The 22,380-nt window shown below is 33.1% G+C and overlaps 1 protein-coding gene across 1 annotated transcript in view; it reads left to right on the forward strand.

Annotated features, from left to right (window-relative positions):
- Tbc1d5 (TBC1 domain family member 5) overlaps nucleotides 1-22,380 on the forward strand; it is a 454,552-nt gene that overhangs the window by 217,888 nt on the left and 214,284 nt on the right. Inside the window, exons 6-9 of the mRNA XM_048801010.1 lie at nucleotides 303-392; nucleotides 486-560; nucleotides 1,655-1,722; nucleotides 16,987-17,089. Coding sequence (XP_048656967.1) covers nucleotides 303-392; nucleotides 486-560; nucleotides 1,655-1,722; nucleotides 16,987-17,089 — 336 coding nt within the window. The remainder of the gene's footprint in view (nucleotides 1-302; nucleotides 393-485; nucleotides 561-1,654; nucleotides 1,723-16,986; nucleotides 17,090-22,380) is intronic.

The raw sequence follows: 22,380 nt of genomic DNA on the forward strand, positions 1-22,380 counted from the left end.
AATATAGAATGGGAATTGTTGAGGAATTTTTTTTCATTTTTAATATGAATCTGGAGGGAGGCTTGATTCTATTTTATGGTGCAGCTTCTGAGATCTTACTTTTGCTTTTGATTACTCAATTTTTAAATTTCTAACTAACTATATGTTTCTTAAATATCCACAAATATAAATTACTGGAAATTAAAGTAATGATATGAATATAAAATAGCATGAATGGGATACCGATTTTGATTTGCAGGTATTCTTTTGGCCTGGTTTCACATTGTATTTATGATTCTTACAATTTTTTTTTCCCTTGACAGCTGTTTCTTTGTGTTATTCCTCAAGATAAAAGTCAATGGATAAGTAGAGTTAAAGAGTTAAGAGCATGGTACAGCAACATTAAAGAAGTAGTAAGTAAATAGTAAATGTAACTAATGTAATTGTCTTTTATTTATAAAGTCCAGTAGCCTCTGATCTTTCTGTGTGTTTTCATTCTTTACCAGCATATCACAAACCCAAGGAAGGTTGTTGGCCAACAAGATTTGATGATCAACAATCCCCTTTCACAGGATGAAGGGGTAAAGTTCTCCTTTATTTATATCTCAACTATTTTTACCCATTAGAGTTTAAAAGTCACCATGATAACAGTGTATTTCATGACAAGCATTTTCTTTACTCCACATACTGTACTACCTAAAATCTGGTGGAAATAATTCTATGGTATATACATAAAATATTAGAGGAAGTTCGTGATTTACTTCAGTGGAATGGCACTATAGAGAAGTCCCAGCAGTCTATAAGAAGGATAAAATAGAAGAGCATATGCTTAAGAACTGGACTGTTCTATCAAGATGGGAGTGGAGAGGCTAGGAAAGTCTGCCTTCCTATACAGAGAAGTGTCCACTTAGCAGGACTAACTTCCAGGAAGGAGGAAGTATCTCTTTGTAGTAAATCTCTGAAGAAGTTTTCAAAAGACCAGGAAAAGGAATCAGGCTGACCTCTAGTATTCCAGTGAAGACCAAGAATGATCATTATTTTAAAGACATTTTATAACTTCTTCAAGTATTGCTGCTCTCATTTCTGTCTAGTTAGGTAAGAATAGAAAAAAAAATTCCCATTCACTACATAATGTTAGCATTTGTTTTTCCTGATATATGTAGTTAGTCTTTGGTATTACACCATAATATATTTTTAAAATTTTCTCTAAGTTCACATTTTAAACCTTGATAAACGCCTATTAGATTATAAAACCAGGCTTTGTAGAAAACATTGCATATCTCTCTCAGTGCACTGGAAATTCAGGTCAGGTACAAGTTGGGACCAGTTGGCCTATGGATATTGCTCTAATCCAAGTACTTTATTATTATTTATAGGGAGAGTAGTAGGATAGTGTACAGCAGTGAAAATTATCATTCAATTTATAGAAATAAAGAATTTTTAAAACATGTAAAATAATATCAGACTGGAAAAATTGATGTTAGGATAAGGGTGTGTTTTTGAGATTGAACTAGATTTTAATAAAAATTACCCCAATCCCAGGTTTTCTATCTGAGAAACCTGAAATAAGAATTTGGATAAGAAAAAATTTAATCACTTAAATTATTAAATTGAAGTCATAGAAGTCAAGCAAAAGTATGGGATTATTTTAATTAGGTTGTTCTCCTTATTTCAGAGTCTTTGGAATAAATTTTTCCAAGACAAAGAACTACGATCAATGATTGAACAAGATGTCAGAAGAACGTACGTAAAACTATATTACTTTCAATAATTCAAATTGGTATTACCAGTTTTAGCAAAATGTAAATCCATAGAGGAGCCAAAATTGAATGCAGTATTTTACTTGAATGAAAAGCAAAGCCTTTGATCAAATTTTAATAGGGATTATTCCCTATGTTACTTTTTAAAAAATATGTTTCTAACATTGATCTTAAAATTATAATTTTTTTTCAGATTTACATGACTTCAAATGAATTGTTGGTAATTGATACAACTGGTTAAATTATTTTAATATGGTTATATTATGTAGTAATTTATATTGGTATTATTTGCCTTTTGTGTTACACATTCAAATCCCTTTCTTACCAAGTTGCTTTTTAAATGACCACTATTCTTATCTATTTTAATTCTCTTTCTCTTGAAGCTATTGAGGTTTGCAAGCCTCTTAATCTACTTAGTATTTACAATGTGAAAGAGCAATTTCTTGTTTACTACATAATAAATGTTCACAACTATTATATATTAGACCTTGTCTTTCTTAGTCATGTGGTGGGAAGTACATGGAATTTGTGATTTGGACCCTAGGGTGAGTTCTAGCTATCTTTGCTATACAATTGTAGGCAGATTATTTTCAACATATTTCCCCTCAGTTTCATTTTCTGTAAAATGGGGATAGTCTTTTAATCATAGACTTCTGTAGATTCATGAGTACAGGTTGAGTATCCCTTATCTGAAATGCTTGAGACCAACAGAGTTTCAGATTTCTGATTTTTTTCAGGTTTGAAGTAAATATTTGCATAGCATGTACTAATTGACCACCACTCATCTGAAAATTGAAAATCCAGCATTCTCCAAAATCTGAAATTTCTTGAGCATCATATTGTTATCCAGAAAATTTGGATCTTGAAACAATTTGCATTTTGGATTTTTGAATTAAGGATGCTCAACTGGTACATGTAGTAACAGCAGTAATTTATATATGTGTTCCCAAATAAAATCATTGGTATTTGGGATCAGCCAGGTATGTGAAGAGCTATAAGTATCTCTAATGGCTTCCTCTAAGTCCTTCTGCAGTTTTGCCTGTGTACTCCACTGCTAGTTAAACTCCCACTAAATCTATTATAATGTCAAATTCTCTCTGGCTTTCTAAGATTCATCTTTTTCCTGATCCCAAACACTGAATAACCAGATGACATGGACTGCCTTTAAGTTATACTACATATTGAAAGGACAAAAGTTTCTATTTTAAAATTAAAATAATTTCATTTTAAAATGGAGGAATCATGGATTCAGAATTCATCAAAACCATATCTAACTGTGGGGTGCAGGATGAGAAATATGGGGTCATTTTGATGAGTTTGTGTTGTGAAGTTAACTTGGGAATCACCCATTTGTATAGTGAAATTACTGTCAAAGGTGTTAGGTAGCAGTGCTTGATTTCTCTAGGAATTAGAGCACCCTTGTATTGACACACGAGGCATTATATTAATATTTGAACAAAACAAAGGAATTTCTTAATGAATCAAGAATTTGTATGATCAGTGGCAATAAAACAGGCCTCAAAATGTGCAGTAAATATTGCTAACCAATCAGTAGAGGTATCCCTTAAAAAGTGCCAAGCAGTTATATTAAAAAAATTGATAGCTTCAAATCCATCTGTCTACTGAGAAGGATTATAATTCATCTCTCCACAGTTATGGAATGGAAATGGTGGGAGTGTGGCTGTTATGCAGCCACCCACTCAGAGGCCACAGGGACCAGATTAGTTAAAACAAGAGAGGGAGAAAATAAAAACCGGATAGTCAAACCAAATAGGAGCTTTTTCATCATTTTGGTTGGCTACTTTAAACATTTCTGCTTTGCTGTGTAAAAGAGTATTAGGTCTTGAACGCCATATTCTTTTAACTATTTGCTTCATTTTCTGGGTATTTTTCTTGTTAAAGTACACACACACACATACATATAGTACTAATTTTTTAAAAAAAATTATCTCTACTACTGTATCTTAATTAACATTGTAAGCTCAAAATTCAAGAAAGGCAATTAGGAGAACCTATAGTTCATAGTATAAATGAGCGAAATTCCATCTCCCCTCCACTTGAAGGCTTTACCATGGTTCTTTCTACATTTAGAGGAGATTTCAGTACCCTCTCTTAATATGGTGCCTATAAGGTAATTAGTTAGTGTCATTTAAAGCCTAATGAATTGCTTAATCACAAAACCTAAATAACTTGAATAATTTTACTACTTTGCACCTTTACAAGGCATTCTTGGTCTAAAGTCCATTCCCTCTGCCCCCATCCAGTCTGTAAAGCAACAAGAAAAAAGTACACAGCTCAGAAAAGGATACAGCATTACTTATTCACTAACATCTTTCCACTTCCAGTCTAGTCCATGTGCTTTAGACTCTTCTCAAAGCAAATGAATAATTGTGCTACTTCCTAATCCAAAGGTGTCTATGACTCCCTGTGGACTACAGAGAAAATGGATTTACACAGTTTCCCTGACACACACCCAGTGACCTTTTAGACTACTTCTTCTGGCATTACTTTGTGAACAAGTTTTGTGCTTTGATTTTCCATGCTCTCCTCTGCTTGAGTGCTGTTTCCCTCTACTGCTCCCTGTTGGATTTCTGAGAGCTTGCCCTTTAAGGCCTGAGTTGATTACCACCATGTCTCTGAGTTTCTAGTCTTTTCAGTTTGATAGAATTTGTGCCTATTCTATGTTCTATATAATTTTCTTTAAACTTTTTAATGACATTATTTAATTGTTGGGTCTAACATTTACTTAGGTCCACTTGCCAGTGCATTCAGTATATTTATCTTAATTGCTCAGGACACCAGGGACTGGAAATGCCAAGATAAATATTTATATACCCATAAGAAGTTTAAAGTATAATAGAGGAAGAGGGGGCACAGGGATAGTGCAGGATAGCTGGTGTAGTACTACATAGTAGTACTATGTAGAAGAGCTCTGGAGTTAGCCCAGGTCTTATTTTTCTACCTAATGACAAATCCCTGAAGGTTTTGGCCCTACTCTTATTTTTGTCTTAATGTATGTAGTCAAGTTGATGCTTAATAAATGATCTGTAGTTGTGAAACTTATCAATGACAATTGGTGCTGTTCAATTCTAGTTACACTAACATCTTTTCAGTCTTTAGAGATATAAGAACCCTTTAAAAATACTTCTGTGGTCAACCTTCTAGTTTAAACAAGAAAATTTGATCTTCTGAGCTGTGTTTTTTCCATCATTATTGAATTTATTTGATCTGGATATGTCACTGTATTAAATATTACCTTCCTCTTCAACTAATTTTAATATTCTTTTATGTCACTAACCCTGTTTTACCTCAAAGGACTTTTCATTTATTTCAGTTAATTGCTTCTTAACTAATGAAGTTGTTACTATTCCCATTTTTGTTACTGAAAAAAACAACAACTGATAATCAAAAGGTAACTCTAGGAACTTCAAGTTTATAGCACTTCTAAATTAGAAACTACATTGTCCATTCTGGACAAATCTTGCCATATTTTAAAAGCTGTAGCATTAATACTGAGTTTTAGTATTATTTAAAATGAAGGGAAATAATGAGCTTAGGGTAAAATATCATTTTCATAGTAGATGCTAAAGAAGTGTTATTTGGTCTATCAAGGTCTATTCTAAAAATATAATACAGCATCTATACCATCATTTGCCAATTAACATATTTATAACTCTTGCCAAATAGTCTCATCTTTAAATGTGTCCTTTCTCTCTCTTGAGTAAAAGATTAGCATTCTTTAACTTGTCTTTATCCTTGTAACTTAACTTTGACTATACTTAAAAATTTATCTAATTGTCAAATGGATGTGCTAGTCATTTTCTTCAATTTTTAGTCTTTTGTATTTCTAGATATTGTAAATATTTCCAGTAGATCATTTTTTCCTTGACTCTTCATGTTGTAGATTGTTTTTTTTCTCTTACAAAAATGGAAACTCATTTTAATGCTTCTTTTTGTTCATAGTTTATATGTTGGTTAAGCTTCAAACATGATTTAAGCAAACTTTGTGCTCACTTATCATTTGCTATTTTGTGTATTTATTAGTAATTGCTAAAATTATTTTTAAAGCAACAGATTTGTGCTATCCGGTTTGTTAGGCCCTAGGTATGTTGTCTATTTAAGCTTAAGATTAAATAAAATAAAATATTCAGTATCCATACACGGTAGTGACATTCAAGTGCTAAAAGCTGCTGTACTTGACAATACATATATAGAATATTTCTGTCATTACAGAATGTTCTGCTGAACAGCAACATACTCATTTTTATATTTTTGTATAATATATGATGTGAGTATCTAAATTTTATTTTTTATTGATGCTGAACATTTAGATGTGGCATATATTAAATGTTTATTTTTATTTCCTTTCTTTCCCCTTGAGAAAAATCTATTCTTATAGTATATGTGTCTTATCTAAGATTTTGGTAAAATGTAGGTTTTTAAATTTTTTTTTAACCTGTAGATGGACACAATACTTTTATTTATTTTTATGTGGTGCTGAGGATTGAATCCAGTGCCTTACATGTGCCAGGTAAGGAGTCTACCATCGAGCTACAACTCCAGCACCTAAAATGTAGTTCTTACCTTACATTGTAGTCTGCGGCTAATAACTAGGCCATTTCTGGAAAACAAATAAACAAACAAACCAGTATACAGAAGTGTTTTTACAGTCAATTTTTTTAAAATATTAATATAAAGACCATCTCTCCCTCCCCTTCAATTCCCATTTTGGCAAAAATACTGCTAGTACATTGGTCCATTGACTCTCTCACTTTACAGAGTTAAGATGTCCTAAATGTTGGTATTATTTACACAGTTTCTTCCAAACCCATATTTTATTTAAATAAAAAGCTAATTCCTCAGGGAAGAGGATTTTTACAAGCAATTTTAGAGCAGAATTGATTTTGGTGTGTGTTAATGCAGACAATCTGCCCAGTGTTAAAATGTTAAGGAGAAAAAAAAATACAAGCTGCCATATTCGTGTGATCACACCAAAATAGCAGCTTGTATTTATATTTTCAGTCTCCTTGAGGTGGACTGCAGGCACACATGAATGAGTGGATGTACTTGGTGTTGTGTTGTGATTTTATTTAATGCAGGCAATGTACATGCTTGTGCATGCACGACCAGCCCTCACATATGCACTTGTTCACAGCCGAGAAAGTGAAAACTACAACACAAGCCGCTCTCTAAGAGTTGTCGGCAACCTATGTGTGTGTTTCTTAAATATTAAAGAGGGGGAAAACAGATTTTCAGAAATACGAGAAGCAGTTCTGTCCAATGGCCTACAGTCCTTCCTCATTTCATATTTAAGATAAAAGCAAAAGAATTATGACTGTTGTATGTGTGTACACACAGACACACACACACACATCTAGAAATATGTGTTTTCCCATACTGCTCTTGTGTTAAAGTATTTATTTCCTATTTTTTTCATATATGCATGCAAATTCTTAGCATACATTTATTCTAATTTATGAGTTTTTAAAAACCATATACACACATATGTATATTTAGTATTTAAATGAAAATATCGGTTTATTTGCTAAAGAACATTTAGTTACAGTGTTTAGATTAGTATCCTGAGGCTCTTAGTCTTTGGCATGTAGGAGCAGTAGTACATGGAGCATAGCACATGTAACCATAGCTGGTGACCTGCAAAATTTTTGCTTTTGAGATCCTCTTCATTTTAAATAAGCCAGGTGGTTGTGGTTGTTATTTTGTGGTGCTGGGGATTGAACCCAGGAACTTGTGCATGCAAGGCAAGCACTCTACCAATTGATCTTTATCCCCAGCCCAAGCCAGGTTATTTAAAGCAGTACTTATGGTTAAGTTCATATGATTGTAAGTAGGTTAAAAAGTAAAGTCTGGTGAGTGAAATATTTTTAATAGCCATAGCCTGTTTGTTAGTGTAACACAGTTTGCAGAATTTCAAACAGATTTGTAATTGAAACTACTTTGGTAGTTCAGTGGAAATGCTTTGGATTTCTTTTAAAATTTTCTGTTTTAATGGCTGATAACTGCAAAATAATATCTGTATTTCCAGTTACAACAAGTTTTGCACTTGTGGTAGAGGTGTGTATGGGTACATAATCAGACATAAACACACACAGAGAGACAAACATACACACACTCACATATACACCAAATGTTTTTCCTAATTTTTCATATTTACAGTATGAGTGGAAACATTATTTTTTGAGGAGAGAAGGCAATAGAGTTGAAGGTTTTATTATGAGTTAGGGTATTATTGAACCAAAAGAACTTTAGATGTAAACCTCTACTGCAGTTGCTCCTGCCTCCTGAACTCCAGTCTTATCTTCCCTTTCCCAAATATCCATCCTATCTTCCTAGTACTTGTACTTAAATTTTCTCAACTGTATGGTGATTTTAAAGTCCCATCTTCTTTGTTAGACTCTCTCAGAGATTGGGCTGGATCCTACTTTTGTCATCACCACAGATTCCTACTTTGTTTCCTTGACTTGTAAAAATCAGTATTCACCTCCACTTTAAGACCTGTGAGAACTATGTGTTCTTTTCTTCCTTAAAAAAACAAATTGTTTTTGCTCAGGCTTTCCTTCTGCTTCATCTTTCCACCTCCACTCCTCCAGAACATACTTCATTTTCCCTTTCATTTGTAGGTTTGTAGATTATATTTATTCATTTAAAATCTGCTACTTGAGAAATTACCTTGTCCTATGTAGAACTCAAAGATTCTAGTCGACTGTCTCTTCTCTTTTTCACATATTGTGCATGTTTTATTAAAATTGTCTGTAAAACTTCTATTTGTTCTCTTAGAATTTGAGTTGTAAATTCTTATGTATCTTTATATTTTCCCATAATAGCATTTGTATCATTGGTAGTCATCTAGTTAAATTTTATTTTTGAAGGTGAAAAGTTGAATGCAAGAAGAATATGACTAAAATAAGCAAATGTAGCTCGTTGATGGTTCAAATGGAAATGGTCTTTCCACCACACTAATTTATGCAGATTTTGTTTGCATTTGAAACTTCCTCACTTCAAGAAACATTTATTAACGCCTTCAGTGTCCAAATGGGACAGAAACATAAATGGATGTGTATCTCATATCTTATTAAGAGGTAGAGACTGAGTATATAGGTTTCTGCCCTCTGGGTTCATATATTCTACTGCAGTGTTTTTTCAGTTTGGGGAGTATTAACATTTGGGACCAGTGAATTCTTTGATATGAGAGGCTCTTATGTGCAGTGTAGGCCTGACCTCTTCCTGTTAGAGGTTCTCTGAGGCACACTTTATAAATCTTTCTCAAAGCCTTTGTCTGACTGAAGGGCCCTGAGGCATTATCTCAGAGCTTCTGGAGATACTAATAAAGGGTTTTATAGTGTAACAAGATTAAAGGTTTCATCTTTCATGTTGTCTTTCTGTCTGTATCCTAGATTTGAGATTGCCCAAAAGCATTGTTTTAATATTAGCAACCATTTGATGACTGGAAAGACTGAGAATGAGAAAAACTTTTATTTTCAGATATAGCAAGTTTCAGCTAATTTATGCTTATTAGTTCTTCCTTTTGCTTTTCTTTCATTTTACTCTAAGTAACAAGAATAAACCTGGTGGTACCTTCAACACTCTACGTGAATATCTCCTTAGCTAGATCACCCAACTTACTAGGTACATTTCCTGTTTTTCATAAAACCAGAGACTACCATAGTGTCAGACTTTTCTCTACTACATAATAAGGGACCTTTTTCTTCCATTTCTCCTGGTTTCCTAATTTTCATTGAAACCCTCATTGGCGGCCCACTCCAGGACCTTACCTAATTGTCTGTTTTGTACCCTTTTGTCCTTCAGTGACAATCTCTTGAAGGTGCTTCTGGCTTCTATCCAAGTCCCATATACATCTCTACTGTGTATTTTAGTTGTTTTGAATATTACCTGGATTTCAGATTTCAAGACCTCTATTAATTATCTTTTACTACATGAAAATCAACCAGAACAGTGGCTTAGAACAATAATCATTTATTTCATAGTTGCTGCAGATCAGTAGTTTGCAAGTAGCTTAGCTAGGAAGTTCTGGCTTAGGAGTCTCTCATGAGAGTTCAGTCAGGTTTCTCCTACTGCTGCAGACCATTGATGTCTTGATTAAGACTAGAGGATTCAGACTGATTCCTGTTCGTGTGTATCTATCTCTCCATGGGACTGTCAAAGTGTCCTTCTCCAGAGGAGGCTTTCTCCAGAACAAGGGATTCAAGAGAGAAAGGGAATCAAGTAGAAATCATGTGCTTTTCCTCCTATATGTTAGCACAGAAGGGAGGTGTATCAAAAAATTTGCAAGTGTATTTTAAAACCACATTCTACCTATAGCTCTCTGGTCTTCCTAGTGATCTTCTCCATTCTGACCAGCTGAAAGGGGAGAAGTGTACAGGAACCTGCTGGGAGTAAGGCAGAAGGGATTTGTTTTCACACATACTTTCCACTTTTATTCCATTTGATTAGCACTCAGTCATATGGCCACAACTAACTGAAAAGGAAGCTGGGAAAATAAATCTTACGTCTAAACCTGGAAAACACACAAACCATGCCTGGTTGAATAAAGAAACTGATGAAATTTTCCACACAGGAAGAAAAATAATTTGATATGTCTGCTTTCATTCTATATCAAATTATTGTTCTTATGGTTTGGCTTAATTTTTCAGTTTTTTTAATAAAACAAACTATAGTAAGGTATTATAGTTACTTTGGTGTTTGATAGTATACTAGGGAGTTTTCATCAGCTCATTTTAAATTTTGGATGAGTGCTTGTTTTGATTTTTCTGGTTTTGAAATGCAGACATGGCACCAGTTATTGTTACTTTAAGTCTCTCTGTGCTTCTTTGTCCCACTGCATGATTATAAACCCTCACCAAGGGCTTCATTTTTTTCCCTTGTGGCATCTTATTGAATACTAGCATCTTCAGTAATTCATCTGGGCCCAATGCTTTGTCTGTTTTAATACTTCTAATTACCTAATTATGTACCATAATGCAGTGACAAAGCCCTTTATCATTTCACTCTTTTCTTAACCCTTTTCTTGCTTAGAAATATTCTTTCTTGCTCTTTGTTTTCTGTGAAACTCGCCATTACAGATAGCCCAAATATTTCCCTGGCTTCCCTTTATTTTCTGTATCATAAGACCATTAGCTGAATGTTTTTTCAATTAACTTCCAACAGGCATCTGAGTTCCTGAGTTGGGGTCTCTAAAGTTGGTGTTGCTCTCTGTCCCACTCTTCCTCATTCTTTCTACCATACTGCAGTCACATGAGAAGATATCCAAAAGACAAGTAGATTAATCTATTTGTCATAAACTACTTTTGTGAGAGAACTAGCGTCCATTCCTATCATTAATAGATCTTAGTGTAATCAGATGTCCACAAGCATCTGTGAACCAAATGTAATGAAAATGAACAAGAATTTTTAAACTATGGTGAATTGTATTTCAGAATAGCTAAAACTTAAGAATGTTTCTTTTTAAAAGTATTTTAGATATTAAAGGAAGAAAAATAGTTATAGTCTTACCATTTTATGACCTCTAATGAATTAATAAGTCTAGGCAATGATTATCCAGTGGTTGCTTGCATCACATAGAAAGCTACTGTCAGATACCTCCTGATGGAAGCATATAGCACTAACTGCTCTGGTTATCTATCGCTACATTATTTACCAACTAAAACTTTAAAAAATAGCAGACTTTGTGTTGCTCAATATATAACTTGGGCCAAGTTCAGCAGGAATGCTCATTGCTCTCCCCCATCTGGAGCAGCCTTAAACTCATAAGCTCCAGTCATCTGGAGGCTGCTCATGACCATGACTGGCTGTTGAAGCTGACTCTGAATTTAGACCTCTGAAGCTGTGGCTGAAGCACTCCACTTATCCTTCCCACAAGCTATATGTGACAAGGCTTGGCTTCCTCACAACATGGTGGCTTGGTTCTGAGAGACAGCCAGATAAAACCTATGTCACAGCATCACTTTAGCTGTATTTAGTTTGTGAGAAACTGGTCACTAAGAAGGGAGGTTAGATTCCTCTACCTTCACAGGGAAGGAGAGTCAAAGAATTGTCGAACCTATTTTTAACCATCTTACCTCTCTATGAAGAATCTCTTTGAAAAGTTGAACCTGAATCTGACTGTCTAGACTTAATCATCAACTTATAGGAAATACAGGGGAAGGGTGACACATTAAATACCACAATGGAGATATGATAAATAAAAGTCAGAACATGGGAAGTTTCTACAGGTTAAAGTACCTGGTTTCTTTAATAAATACATTGCAAGAAAAAGAAAAGGACAAATCTATCAAGTAAAGGAATTTTAAATGACATTAATAAATTGCAGTGCATTGATAGATATTTCTCAGATCTTGAATAAAGTGTTAAAATGTCTTGGGAAATCACAGAAATTTGAACATTGGATGTTTGAGTTAATCTATTATTTTTGTTAGTATTAGTGTTATAATACTGTGGTTTAAAAACTGTATCTTTTAGAAATAAACATAGATATGGTGATGTTGTCTGGATTATCTTCAAAATAATGGAGTACTAGGGAGGTGATATATACACACATATATTGTTTTCATACATATATATAAAATCAGTTTCATATATATAATCAGTATAAACTGATTAGGTAGTAGGTAGATTCGGATTAATTCTGCTCTTTTCTCTGTTTACATCGGAAGATTTTTAAAACCTATATTGAAAACACTACTGTCTAACACTTTTGGTTTAAGATACAAAGCCAAGATTATACACAGTACTTTTATGATATCTCATTACTTTTTCCATACTGCAGATTTTTTAATAGATTAAATAATTATATTTTAATACATTTGTGGTCCTAATTGTAATTCCTATCTCCTTAATGTTGAGCGATATGGAACATTTTCCATTTATCTGTTAACCATTATATCATCTTTTGATAAATGTCTTATTCTTAACTGGATTATTTTCTTTCATAGAGATGTTAGAATTCCTTAAACATTTTGGATATTAATCCATTTTCAGATGTATGGCTTTCACATATTTTCTCCCACTCCATAGTGGGAGAAAATTCTCTTACTTCATTTGTTGAACAGAGGTTTTAAGAAATTAAATTTTTTATTTTTTAATTTTTTATTTATTTGTTCATTTAGTAAGCAACTACTGGGATTAGACCCAGGGCCTTGTGCATGCTAAGTGTGTACTCTACTACTAAGTTATACTCCCAACCTCAGAAGGTTTTTATTTTAATGTAATCCCCTATGACTATTTTTGCTTTTGTTGCTTGTGCTCCTTAGTTCAAAGTAAGAAAGTCAGTGTCCAGACCAATGTAGTTTTTCCCCTGTATTTTCCTTCTAGTAGTTTCACAGTTTCTGGTTTTATATTTAAGTCTAATTCATTTTGAGTTGATTTTTTTTTTTCCTATATGGTTGGTGTAAATAAGGTAAGGGTCCCAGTTCATTCTTCTGCATATGGATATCCAGTTTTTGCAACAACATTATTGAGGAGATTGTCGTTTTCACATTGTATATTCTTGGAACTTTAGTCAAAAATCAGTTGACTGTAGATGAATTGGCTCATTTCTGTGCTTTCTACTCTGTTCCATTGGTTGATGTGTGTGTTTTTATGCCAGTGCCATGCTGCTTTAATTATCATTGCTTTGTATACAGTTTGAAGTCAGTATGATATATCCAGCTTTATTTTTTTGGCTCTTTGGGTTGTAATCCTTGATGATCTTTGCTATGTGGGTTATTTCATGTTTCCATATGAATTTTAGGATTTTACTTTCTAAATATCATTGGGAATTTGATACGGATTTCATTGAGTCTGTGCAGTGCTTTGGGTGGTATGGGCATTTTAACAATGTTAAGTCCTCTGATCCAGGAACACAGGATATTTTTTATTTTTACCTTCTTCATTTTCTTTCATAATGGTTTTATAGTTTTCAGTTTATAAATCTTTTATCTCCTTATTATTCCTAAGTATTTTTGTTAACTAATATAAATCAGATTGTTCTTGATTTTTTTAAAATTCATTGTTAGCATAGAAAAGCACTACTGATTTTTGTGTGTTGATTTTATATTTTTTTTATGTCAGATTTATTCAGTCAAATGCCCTATTATGTCTAAGAGAAACTCCGCAATTTTAAATATTGATCAACAGAGTTAAAGCTGAAATAATCACTTTTTCCACCAAATATATATCTTAGATTTTTTGTATAAATTTCTTGATGAAAAACTTACTTTCTCATTGTTTTTCTGTAATTTCAGAGTTTTAACCTCACCTGTTTCACACTTCCATTTTCATTTTCCAGGCAAATGCAAAAATGACTTCTCTTGGACTTTCATTGTCTGATAATCACAAAATTTGTCTTCAATTCCTATGTAGTGTGAATTTTTCCCTTTTATTGTCCTACTAATATTTTGGGCTGAAAGAATCATGAGCCTTTACAGTTTCAATTCTCATTTTTTTGCTTTAATCTCACTTTTTCTGAAGTTACTATTCTTTCTTTTTTGTATGAAATTGTAGTCATTGATGATTTTTCAAAATCTTAGCAATTGTTGAATCCAGACTGGGTTAATATTCTTTGTTATTGTTGTTTCAAAAACAAATTCGCCTTTCAAATGAAATAGCTGGGTTAGCCTAATGTCAAAATTACTTATCCTGAATCAGCACAAACTGGCATGGGGTAAAAGGAAAGTCTAGAGGTCAAATGGGGAGGGGAGGCTATTCTGAAACTTGAAGTATATCATCAAAAACCAATTACTATTCCTAGAAATGTTACTAACTTTCTCTTCTTATATCTGTTGCCTATAAATGCAGTGCCTTCTATTTTGCACCTTGAAAATACGACCATTGAGTACTTTTATGTAGGAAGTATGTTATTGTTAAATGTGTTCATCCACCTTCTGAGCCATGTTCTTCTGTGTCACTCTGAAGTCATGGGATTTTTCGTAAATTGATTTCTCTGACATTTCTAACTGGTAAGGGAAGGAGTTAGAAAGTACTGCTGTCTGCTGACTGCTCAGATGCATTGGCACAGGTATCAGTTTCTCTGTGGCAGTTTCATTGCTAATTAGTTTCTGAGTTTGGATAATCTCCCAGCTCTTTCAGCTAAACCTTCTCTGAATTTCAGTTCTTGTTCTAACTTCTGTACTAGCGTAGACTTTGATTTCTCTTTCAGAACTTTTGTCAATCTTTGTGCCTTATGCCCCTGCTATGGATTCTTCATCAGAATTTAGAGAACAAGTTGTAGCTTTCCTTCAAAAGGAGATCTTGAAATTTCATAAATTGGCACTTTTGCATTGTAGATCATTGTAGATGTTGTACTTTGGCATAGATGTGCTGTCTGCCTAATATGCATTTTCAGTTGATTGGGTGTTTGCTAAAAGTGGGCAATTTAAATTATCTACCTGCAACTTAATTCTTCTAGATTTTAAGTTTTTAATCATGCAAGAGGTTTGTATGCATTTAAATGAAACCACGATTTGGTATACAATATAATTTATACATTTTTATATTTTAGATGTTGAACTCTTATTATATAGTTTGTGGATGTTTGTTACAGAGTAGCAGTTTGGTAATTTCTTCCATGATCCATTCAGATTTGCAATAGTGAAACGGTGTTTAGTTGGGCCAGTGTGCATAGAAAGTTTGTAAATACTATGCAAGGAAAGGAACACACAAAATTATTAAGCCAGTTAATCCAAATCTTTGGTCATAAACCAGAGGGCTAACTTTCAGTCATTTAATGAGGAAGAAAGAGAGAAACTCCATATCTAAGAGACATTATTCTATTCTTAAAGAAGGCAGGAAACCATTATGATATGAAGGAAAATGGGTATTATTGCTCTTTAAAAGACTCCATTGAGGATTATTTTTCTATTCCAGTAATTGCCACTTCTCTGTGTTCTACATAGTCTTCCTGTTCATTCTCTAACATTGTCTCTTATTTTCTAGTTCTAATATCACCCAATTCCCTTTCAGTGCACAAAGTTCCATTACTCAAAGACTAGTTAATGATCTTTGTTCCTGAGTGGTTACAGCTTCTCAGGTGCTGTTCTTGGTGTTTTCACATGATCTGATCTCAATCTACAAGATCAATGTTGTTCTCCCTTCTTAGTAGATGAGGTAGTTAGGCAATCATTTGCTCAAGATTACATAACTAGAACCTATGGAGCATATTTGAATACGGGCTTTTGTTATGTTTGTAAAGTTTTCATTTCCCTTCATTATAACATACTTAGCCTTCCTAGAAACTCTTCTCTTTCTGACTTATTTCTACTTAGTTAACCACAGACTCTTCTTTTTTTATTTCCCTATTCAAAAATGTAGTCACTGAATTTTAGTTTTAAATTCAGCATTGAAAGCTCTTTCCAGAAAGACGTGTCCCATATTCTTTCCCCATGCTCTTTCTCCCTGCTGGTAGTACTTCATTCCTCCTGATTACTAGTTACAGTTCTGTCCTGCACCCTTGAAATCCTCACTGCCTTCTGTACCTTCATCACTTTCCTTCTGATTTACTTACTGCTCCCACTGATCTTTCATGCCATTCCTCTCCCAAAAATTCTGTTCAGAATTCCCTGTTTATTCCAAGATGACATACCTTCAGCCTTTAACAGATAATTGTGTATTGCATTGTTGTGTGTTTGCATTTGGGTTCTTGGAGCTGTATATTCTTGCATTATAAACAACTATTTGAACTCCTTTTAAGAAGATTCTCTACCCTTTTTCTATTTTGCATTACTTCAAAGCACCTGATATAGTTTTTGATCCAGAGAGCATTTAACTAATGTATACTAACTTTTGTTCCAGTTGAAATCTACATTTTAATCAGATGAAACTGATAATGGGGTCATATGTAATTGAAATTCTGAAATTTACATAAAAAACAATGACAGTGTATTTCTTGAAAAGGTACTGTCACAAAATCACATTCTAATTTTAAAAACCAAATGGACTAAAACAAACCTATGTAGGCTATAATTATTTTTCAAAATTTATATTCACACATGCAGTGACTTTTAATATGTGAAGAGTTTTGAAATGTTTAGATGTTAAAGGATGTCATTAACCCCTGGGATATAGTCATTTTCCTTTTATTATTCCTTTTTTAATCCCACCAATGGTGTAAGTTGCAAGGCAAATACAGAGTTGTAAACCTGAAGCAGCCCTTAACACCTCTTTGAGATGAGAGTTTCAGGGTGATTCTTGAAATTGTGCCAGTCAGTTTCAATCCTGTGTTTTCTTTTTTCAGGTTTCCCGAAATGCAGTTTTTCCAACAAGAAAATGTGAGAAAGATTCTTACAGATGTTCTTTTCTGTTATGCTAGAGAAAACGAGCAGTTGCTTTATAAACAGGTAATGAAAATATCTTACAGGTGGCATCCGTTGACTCAAAATTTTCTATACAGCTTGACAAGTGATAGAGCAATAATGCAACCTTTATTGTATACAGAGTTGTATCATAATGCTAAAGCAATCTAAGAGCTGCTTGTCAGCTGCATGGCAAGAAAAGTAAGCTCATTGAAGCACATATGCTTCTTTCTCATTATAAGACATTCTACCAAATTGTCTTCTATAAGATGTTCAATCTTTTCTCTCAACTTTTGAGAGTTTGTTTATAAACAGCATCTTTGAAGCCAGTCTAGTAATAGAACTTTTCCCAGTTGTATGTATAAATATTGTTCCTAAGTACAACACTTATAAATATGTGATGTGGCATGTAAAAAATAAATAAATAAATAAATGTACTATTAGTCTTTAAAACTTACCAGATATAGAGCTTCAGAATGGTTTTTTAAAATTTGTTCAAGTTGATTTCTTTATGTTCCTGTTATTTGACTCTTTACTAAAGCAAACAAGATTATTTTTACTTTTATTGAAAACTGAATCATTTAATTATATCAAGATATCTAGATTTCCTGTTAAAGTTTATTATGTTCCAGTGAAGATACATATTTTTGAATATTTTTGCTTATTTTTCCAAATATACATTTAGAGGCAATACAGATGAAATTCATTAATCCAAAACAATCAAATTATAACTTACATCTAGTTGATGACTGCCAAACTTCAATTTAATGTAACAGAAAACTCCTGTGGTAAAAGCAATATACTTAACTCAAACTTACGAAGTTTAAGATAGTAAACCAAGTGAGATTAACATTATAATAAATAACATGTTTGTTATTGTATATACAGAATATCCAAGCGAATAATTTTATTCTTAATTTAGTAATGTCTTTATATTAATTCTTAAACTAGTAATGTCTTTTTATTAATTGCATGCTGACTGTGTCTCCTTAGAATGTATCATCATTTTCAGTGATAATCTGTTTCATTAAAACTAGATCTGGTTACTTTGAATAATTCCTAAAAGCATTATAGTTATTTTAATGGAGAATAACATAGTTTAGTGCTTAAAAGCCCTGAGTTTAGACTCATGTCCTGTTTATTTGAATAAAAATTTCCCCATGTGCTAGCTGCTCATCATCAGCAGTTCCCTTACTTCTAATCTTCACTTTTCTTATCTGTGAGAGGAGGACAATAATAGTATTTACTTTGGAGTTAAGAACATGGAGTGCTCTTTAAAAATTTCTATCAGTAGTTATGGTCCTTATTGTTGTTCTTAGCATGTTCATAATTATGTTGGAGTTGTCACAGAACACGGAAGTACAAAAAACAGAGGGAAATATTAAAACTACTTTTTTTGCTTCTTTTGCATTTGGAAAGTATTTATTTAATTGACATGTAATAAGTATGAATATTTGTTGGGTACCAGGTAATGTTTAGTCTTCCTACTATAAAATAGAATACCAGAGCATAGCTCTCCTATTTAAATGGTACTTAGTGCCCACTGACCAACCTTTTTCTCTGTCCTTTTTACCCTACTACTCTCCCTAGCCTTTGGTTACCACCATTCATTCTCAACTTCTATGAGACTGACTTTTTTAGATTCTACATAAGTAAGATTATGTGGTACTTATATTTCTGTACCTGAAATATTTCATTTAACATAGTGACTTTATTTCTATGTTGTTGCAATGACAGAATTTCATCATTTTAATAGCCAAATAGTATTCCACTTTGTATATGGACCCGACATTTTCTTTCTTCATTCATCCCTTAATGGACACTTAAGTTGTTTCCATTTATTGTGATTAGTGCTGCAGTGAACATGGAAGTGCTGATGTAGCTTCTATATACTGAGTTCATTTCTTTTGGATATATACCCAGCAGTGGGAGCAGTGTATCATATGATAGATCCGTTGCTTTTTTTTTTTAATGTTTATTTTTTACTTGTAGTTGGACACAATACCTGTTTTATTTATTTTTATGTAGTGTTAAGGAATGAACCTAAGGCCTCGCATGTGTGAGGTGAGCGCACTGCCCCTGAGCCACAACCCCAGCCCCTGATAGATTCATTTTTAATTGAGGAACCTCCACACAGTTTTCCATAATGGTTGTACTCATTTACATTTCTACCAACAATATGTAAGGATTTCCTTTCTTCACGTTTTCTCCAAAATTTCTATAAAACTGGCTAGAGGCTGGAGAATATTTCTGTGGTAATTGTACATGCTCAGCATGTACACGGCTCAGGGTTCAATCTGCTTCACTTTAATCAATCTAATTCTGTGATATTACAAAAATCAACCAACAAATGAGTGGAACAACCTAGGAGCCAACTAGATATATTATATATGAGATTTCAGTTAGGGAAAAGGAAACAGATTTGCTGTATTTAGCTTTCCATCTAGGACAAAAAAGTTTAGATTATACCTTTATTGAATAATAAGTTTTTGATGGAATATATAAATATAAAAACTAAAAGTATGTGAAAATAGTAGGAAAAGATTTAGAAAACTTTTATATAATCTCAGGGAAGGAAATGTCTTTGAAAGGTGATAGGCTATCTAAAGTTGAGTACAAAGTCAAAAGGTGAAAAAATTAAAACAAACAGAAAAGGACTCCCCCTCCCCCCCAAAAAAAGAATGGGAATTGAAAAACAACAGAAGCCCTATTCAAAATGGCTTAATCCATAAGGGTATTGTTGACACACATTAGCCCAAAGTCCAAAGTCTTCAAGGCTTCAGAATTTTTCTGTTTTTCTGCTCTTATTGTGTTGGCTTTTGTTGTTAAACCTATTTCCTCATTGTTCTGGCTCCTCTTTCCAATTCAAAAATATCTCATAGTAATAGATTTATTGATAGTGTATCAAGTTAGGATTAAATTATCCCAGGTTACACATTTGTTTCCTGTTTTTCTTTAAAGAAAGAATAAAAGTGGATTAAGAAAATCTAATAAAATAGAAATAAGTTTCATGGATAAGGAAAAAAAAATACACATCACATTCCACCATTTGTGATATATGTAGACCACTGCATTTGTGTGAAGACTACAGGAATATGGAGATCAAATTCTTGGTAACAGGTAAAGTCTATCAGTTACTGATTAAGAGAAAGTAGTATTAGCTCACTCTTGGGTCTCACTTTAAAAGACTTAATTACTCCCTGTACATGTTTAAAATCCTATAGATTCTTTACAGAGAAATAATACCTTGCTGTAGCAGGACTGAACATTTAGCCAGATCAAATTTAAGAAAAAACCTTGAGTTTCATCACAAGCTGTTAAAGCTATTATTTTGTACTAGGTGACACCCCGTTTAACATCGACCATATTGTTAATAGTTATGGGATTTTATTGAATTAATGAGATTGTTATCATGTAGTAGAATGTCTTGCTGAGTTAATTGAAACTGCAGAGATTATATAAATGGTATTAATGAACTTTGACTGCCTGATGCCTCAGCTTTAATAAAGACTGCTTGGTGGGCTAAATGAACACAGGCAGATAAAAGAACAGGTTCAATTTTGTGAGCCTACGGGCTGTTGATGAAGAAAACTTTGTTACCTTTATTTTCAGCTAGCATTGAGTTTGGAGTGCAGTGACTGCTAAGGAGCTAACAGGGATAAAGGCTTTAAGCAAGGAGAAATGCTGATAATGTAGATAGAAGTAGAACTTTGGGAACCAAAGTATACTGAGAATACATTTTTAATTGTGCTTTGTCAAATTTATAAGATGTTGAATTCATGATTAAGCCTTTTGATTATCTATTTTTTGAAGGTATATATGTATATCTCTGTGTGTGTGTGTATATATATATACACACACAAAAACACACACTTGCCATGTGTAAATTTTTTATTTTTTCCAATGCTGGAGATTGAACTCAGATCCTTGCACATGCTGGCTAAGTGCTGAACCTCAGTGGTACTTTGCTAGCCCACTTGAAATTATTATTCAGGCTTTACTAGTCTAAATTGAGAACAAAATCAATAGTCTTCCAGTTATTTTTAGTCCCCTAATTTAGGTAAAATTCAAATCTGAACTTAAAAAAGATTGAATAATATTCAGAGGAGTCAATCATTTTCATTTTGCCAAGAACTGCCTTTTTATTGATTTGAGCTATGGTTTACTACTATTTTCTATTTTCATATTGTATTTTAGCTTTTTTAATACATTGATACATTAAGTGATGGGTATTTCATTTAGTCAAAGTATAATGAACACCTTGTTCGTGCTGAACTTGTGGTCGGATCTAGGTTTATGTATATAGTCTTCCTCCAGTGTCCTTGGAGAAATGGTCCCAGGACCCTTCTATGGGTACCAAAATCCAGGAATGCTCATGTTCCTTATATAAAATGTTGTAGTATTTGCACATAACCTAACACACATCCTCCCATGTACTTTAAATCATCTCTAGATCACATATAGTATCTTATACAATGTAAGAACCATGTAAATGGTTGTTAAACTGTGTAGTTTACAGAATAATGAGAAGAAAGTCTATATGAATACTATAAATGTGGTGGGATTTTTTTTCCTATTTTTCTAATATTTTCTATCACCAGTTAGTTGAATTCACAGATGCAGGGGCCCTGGATACAGAGGGCCAACTGTATGTATTAATACATACACACATCTTTGAATACACACTCAAACATACACTACTTCTTATTCTTTATAACTGTGTAGTCTTTTCTTTAGACTGCAAGCTCTATTAAGTTTAGAAACTGTCCCACTTTATTCACTTTGTTTCCATAGCACATGTAGGCATTTACTAGTTATTGGGATAAGTGAATGATGAATGATGAATGATAGTTGAACAAAGGAGCATCTAGAGAGAGTACTGTCACAGAAACTAGAGGGAAGAGAACATCTTAAAAAGGCAGGAATATTGAATTATATAAAAGTAATTCCTCCTTAACCCAGCCACATCAGTTAGAAAACATACTGAAAGACCTATTTGAAGATTACCACCCACAACAAAGAAATATAGCTAGTAGTAAACCTATGAAATATGAAGTTTAATCATGAGTTTTACACAATTTTGAATTGGAAAATCTGATGTTCTTAAAAATATCTATTTCAAGTTAATTCTAAAGTAATGTCCAAAAAAAAAAAAAAATCCCAGTCTTTGTTTTAGCATTTTATGTGTCTAAGTGATACAATGAACCTGGAAGAAAAAATGAAGTTAGAATTAGCAAGATAATTTTAACCAAAAAAAAAAGGGGGGGGGGGGGAAAAAAGTAAAACAAATGTCCAGATCAATGTTATCTATAAAGCTTTCTTCAGTGATAAAAATG

Source organism: Marmota marmota, unplaced genomic scaffold, assembly GCF_001458135.2.
Source record: "Marmota marmota marmota unplaced genomic scaffold, marMar, whole genome shotgun sequence".
Classification (NCBI taxonomy): domain Eukaryota; kingdom Metazoa; phylum Chordata; class Mammalia; order Rodentia; family Sciuridae; genus Marmota; species Marmota marmota.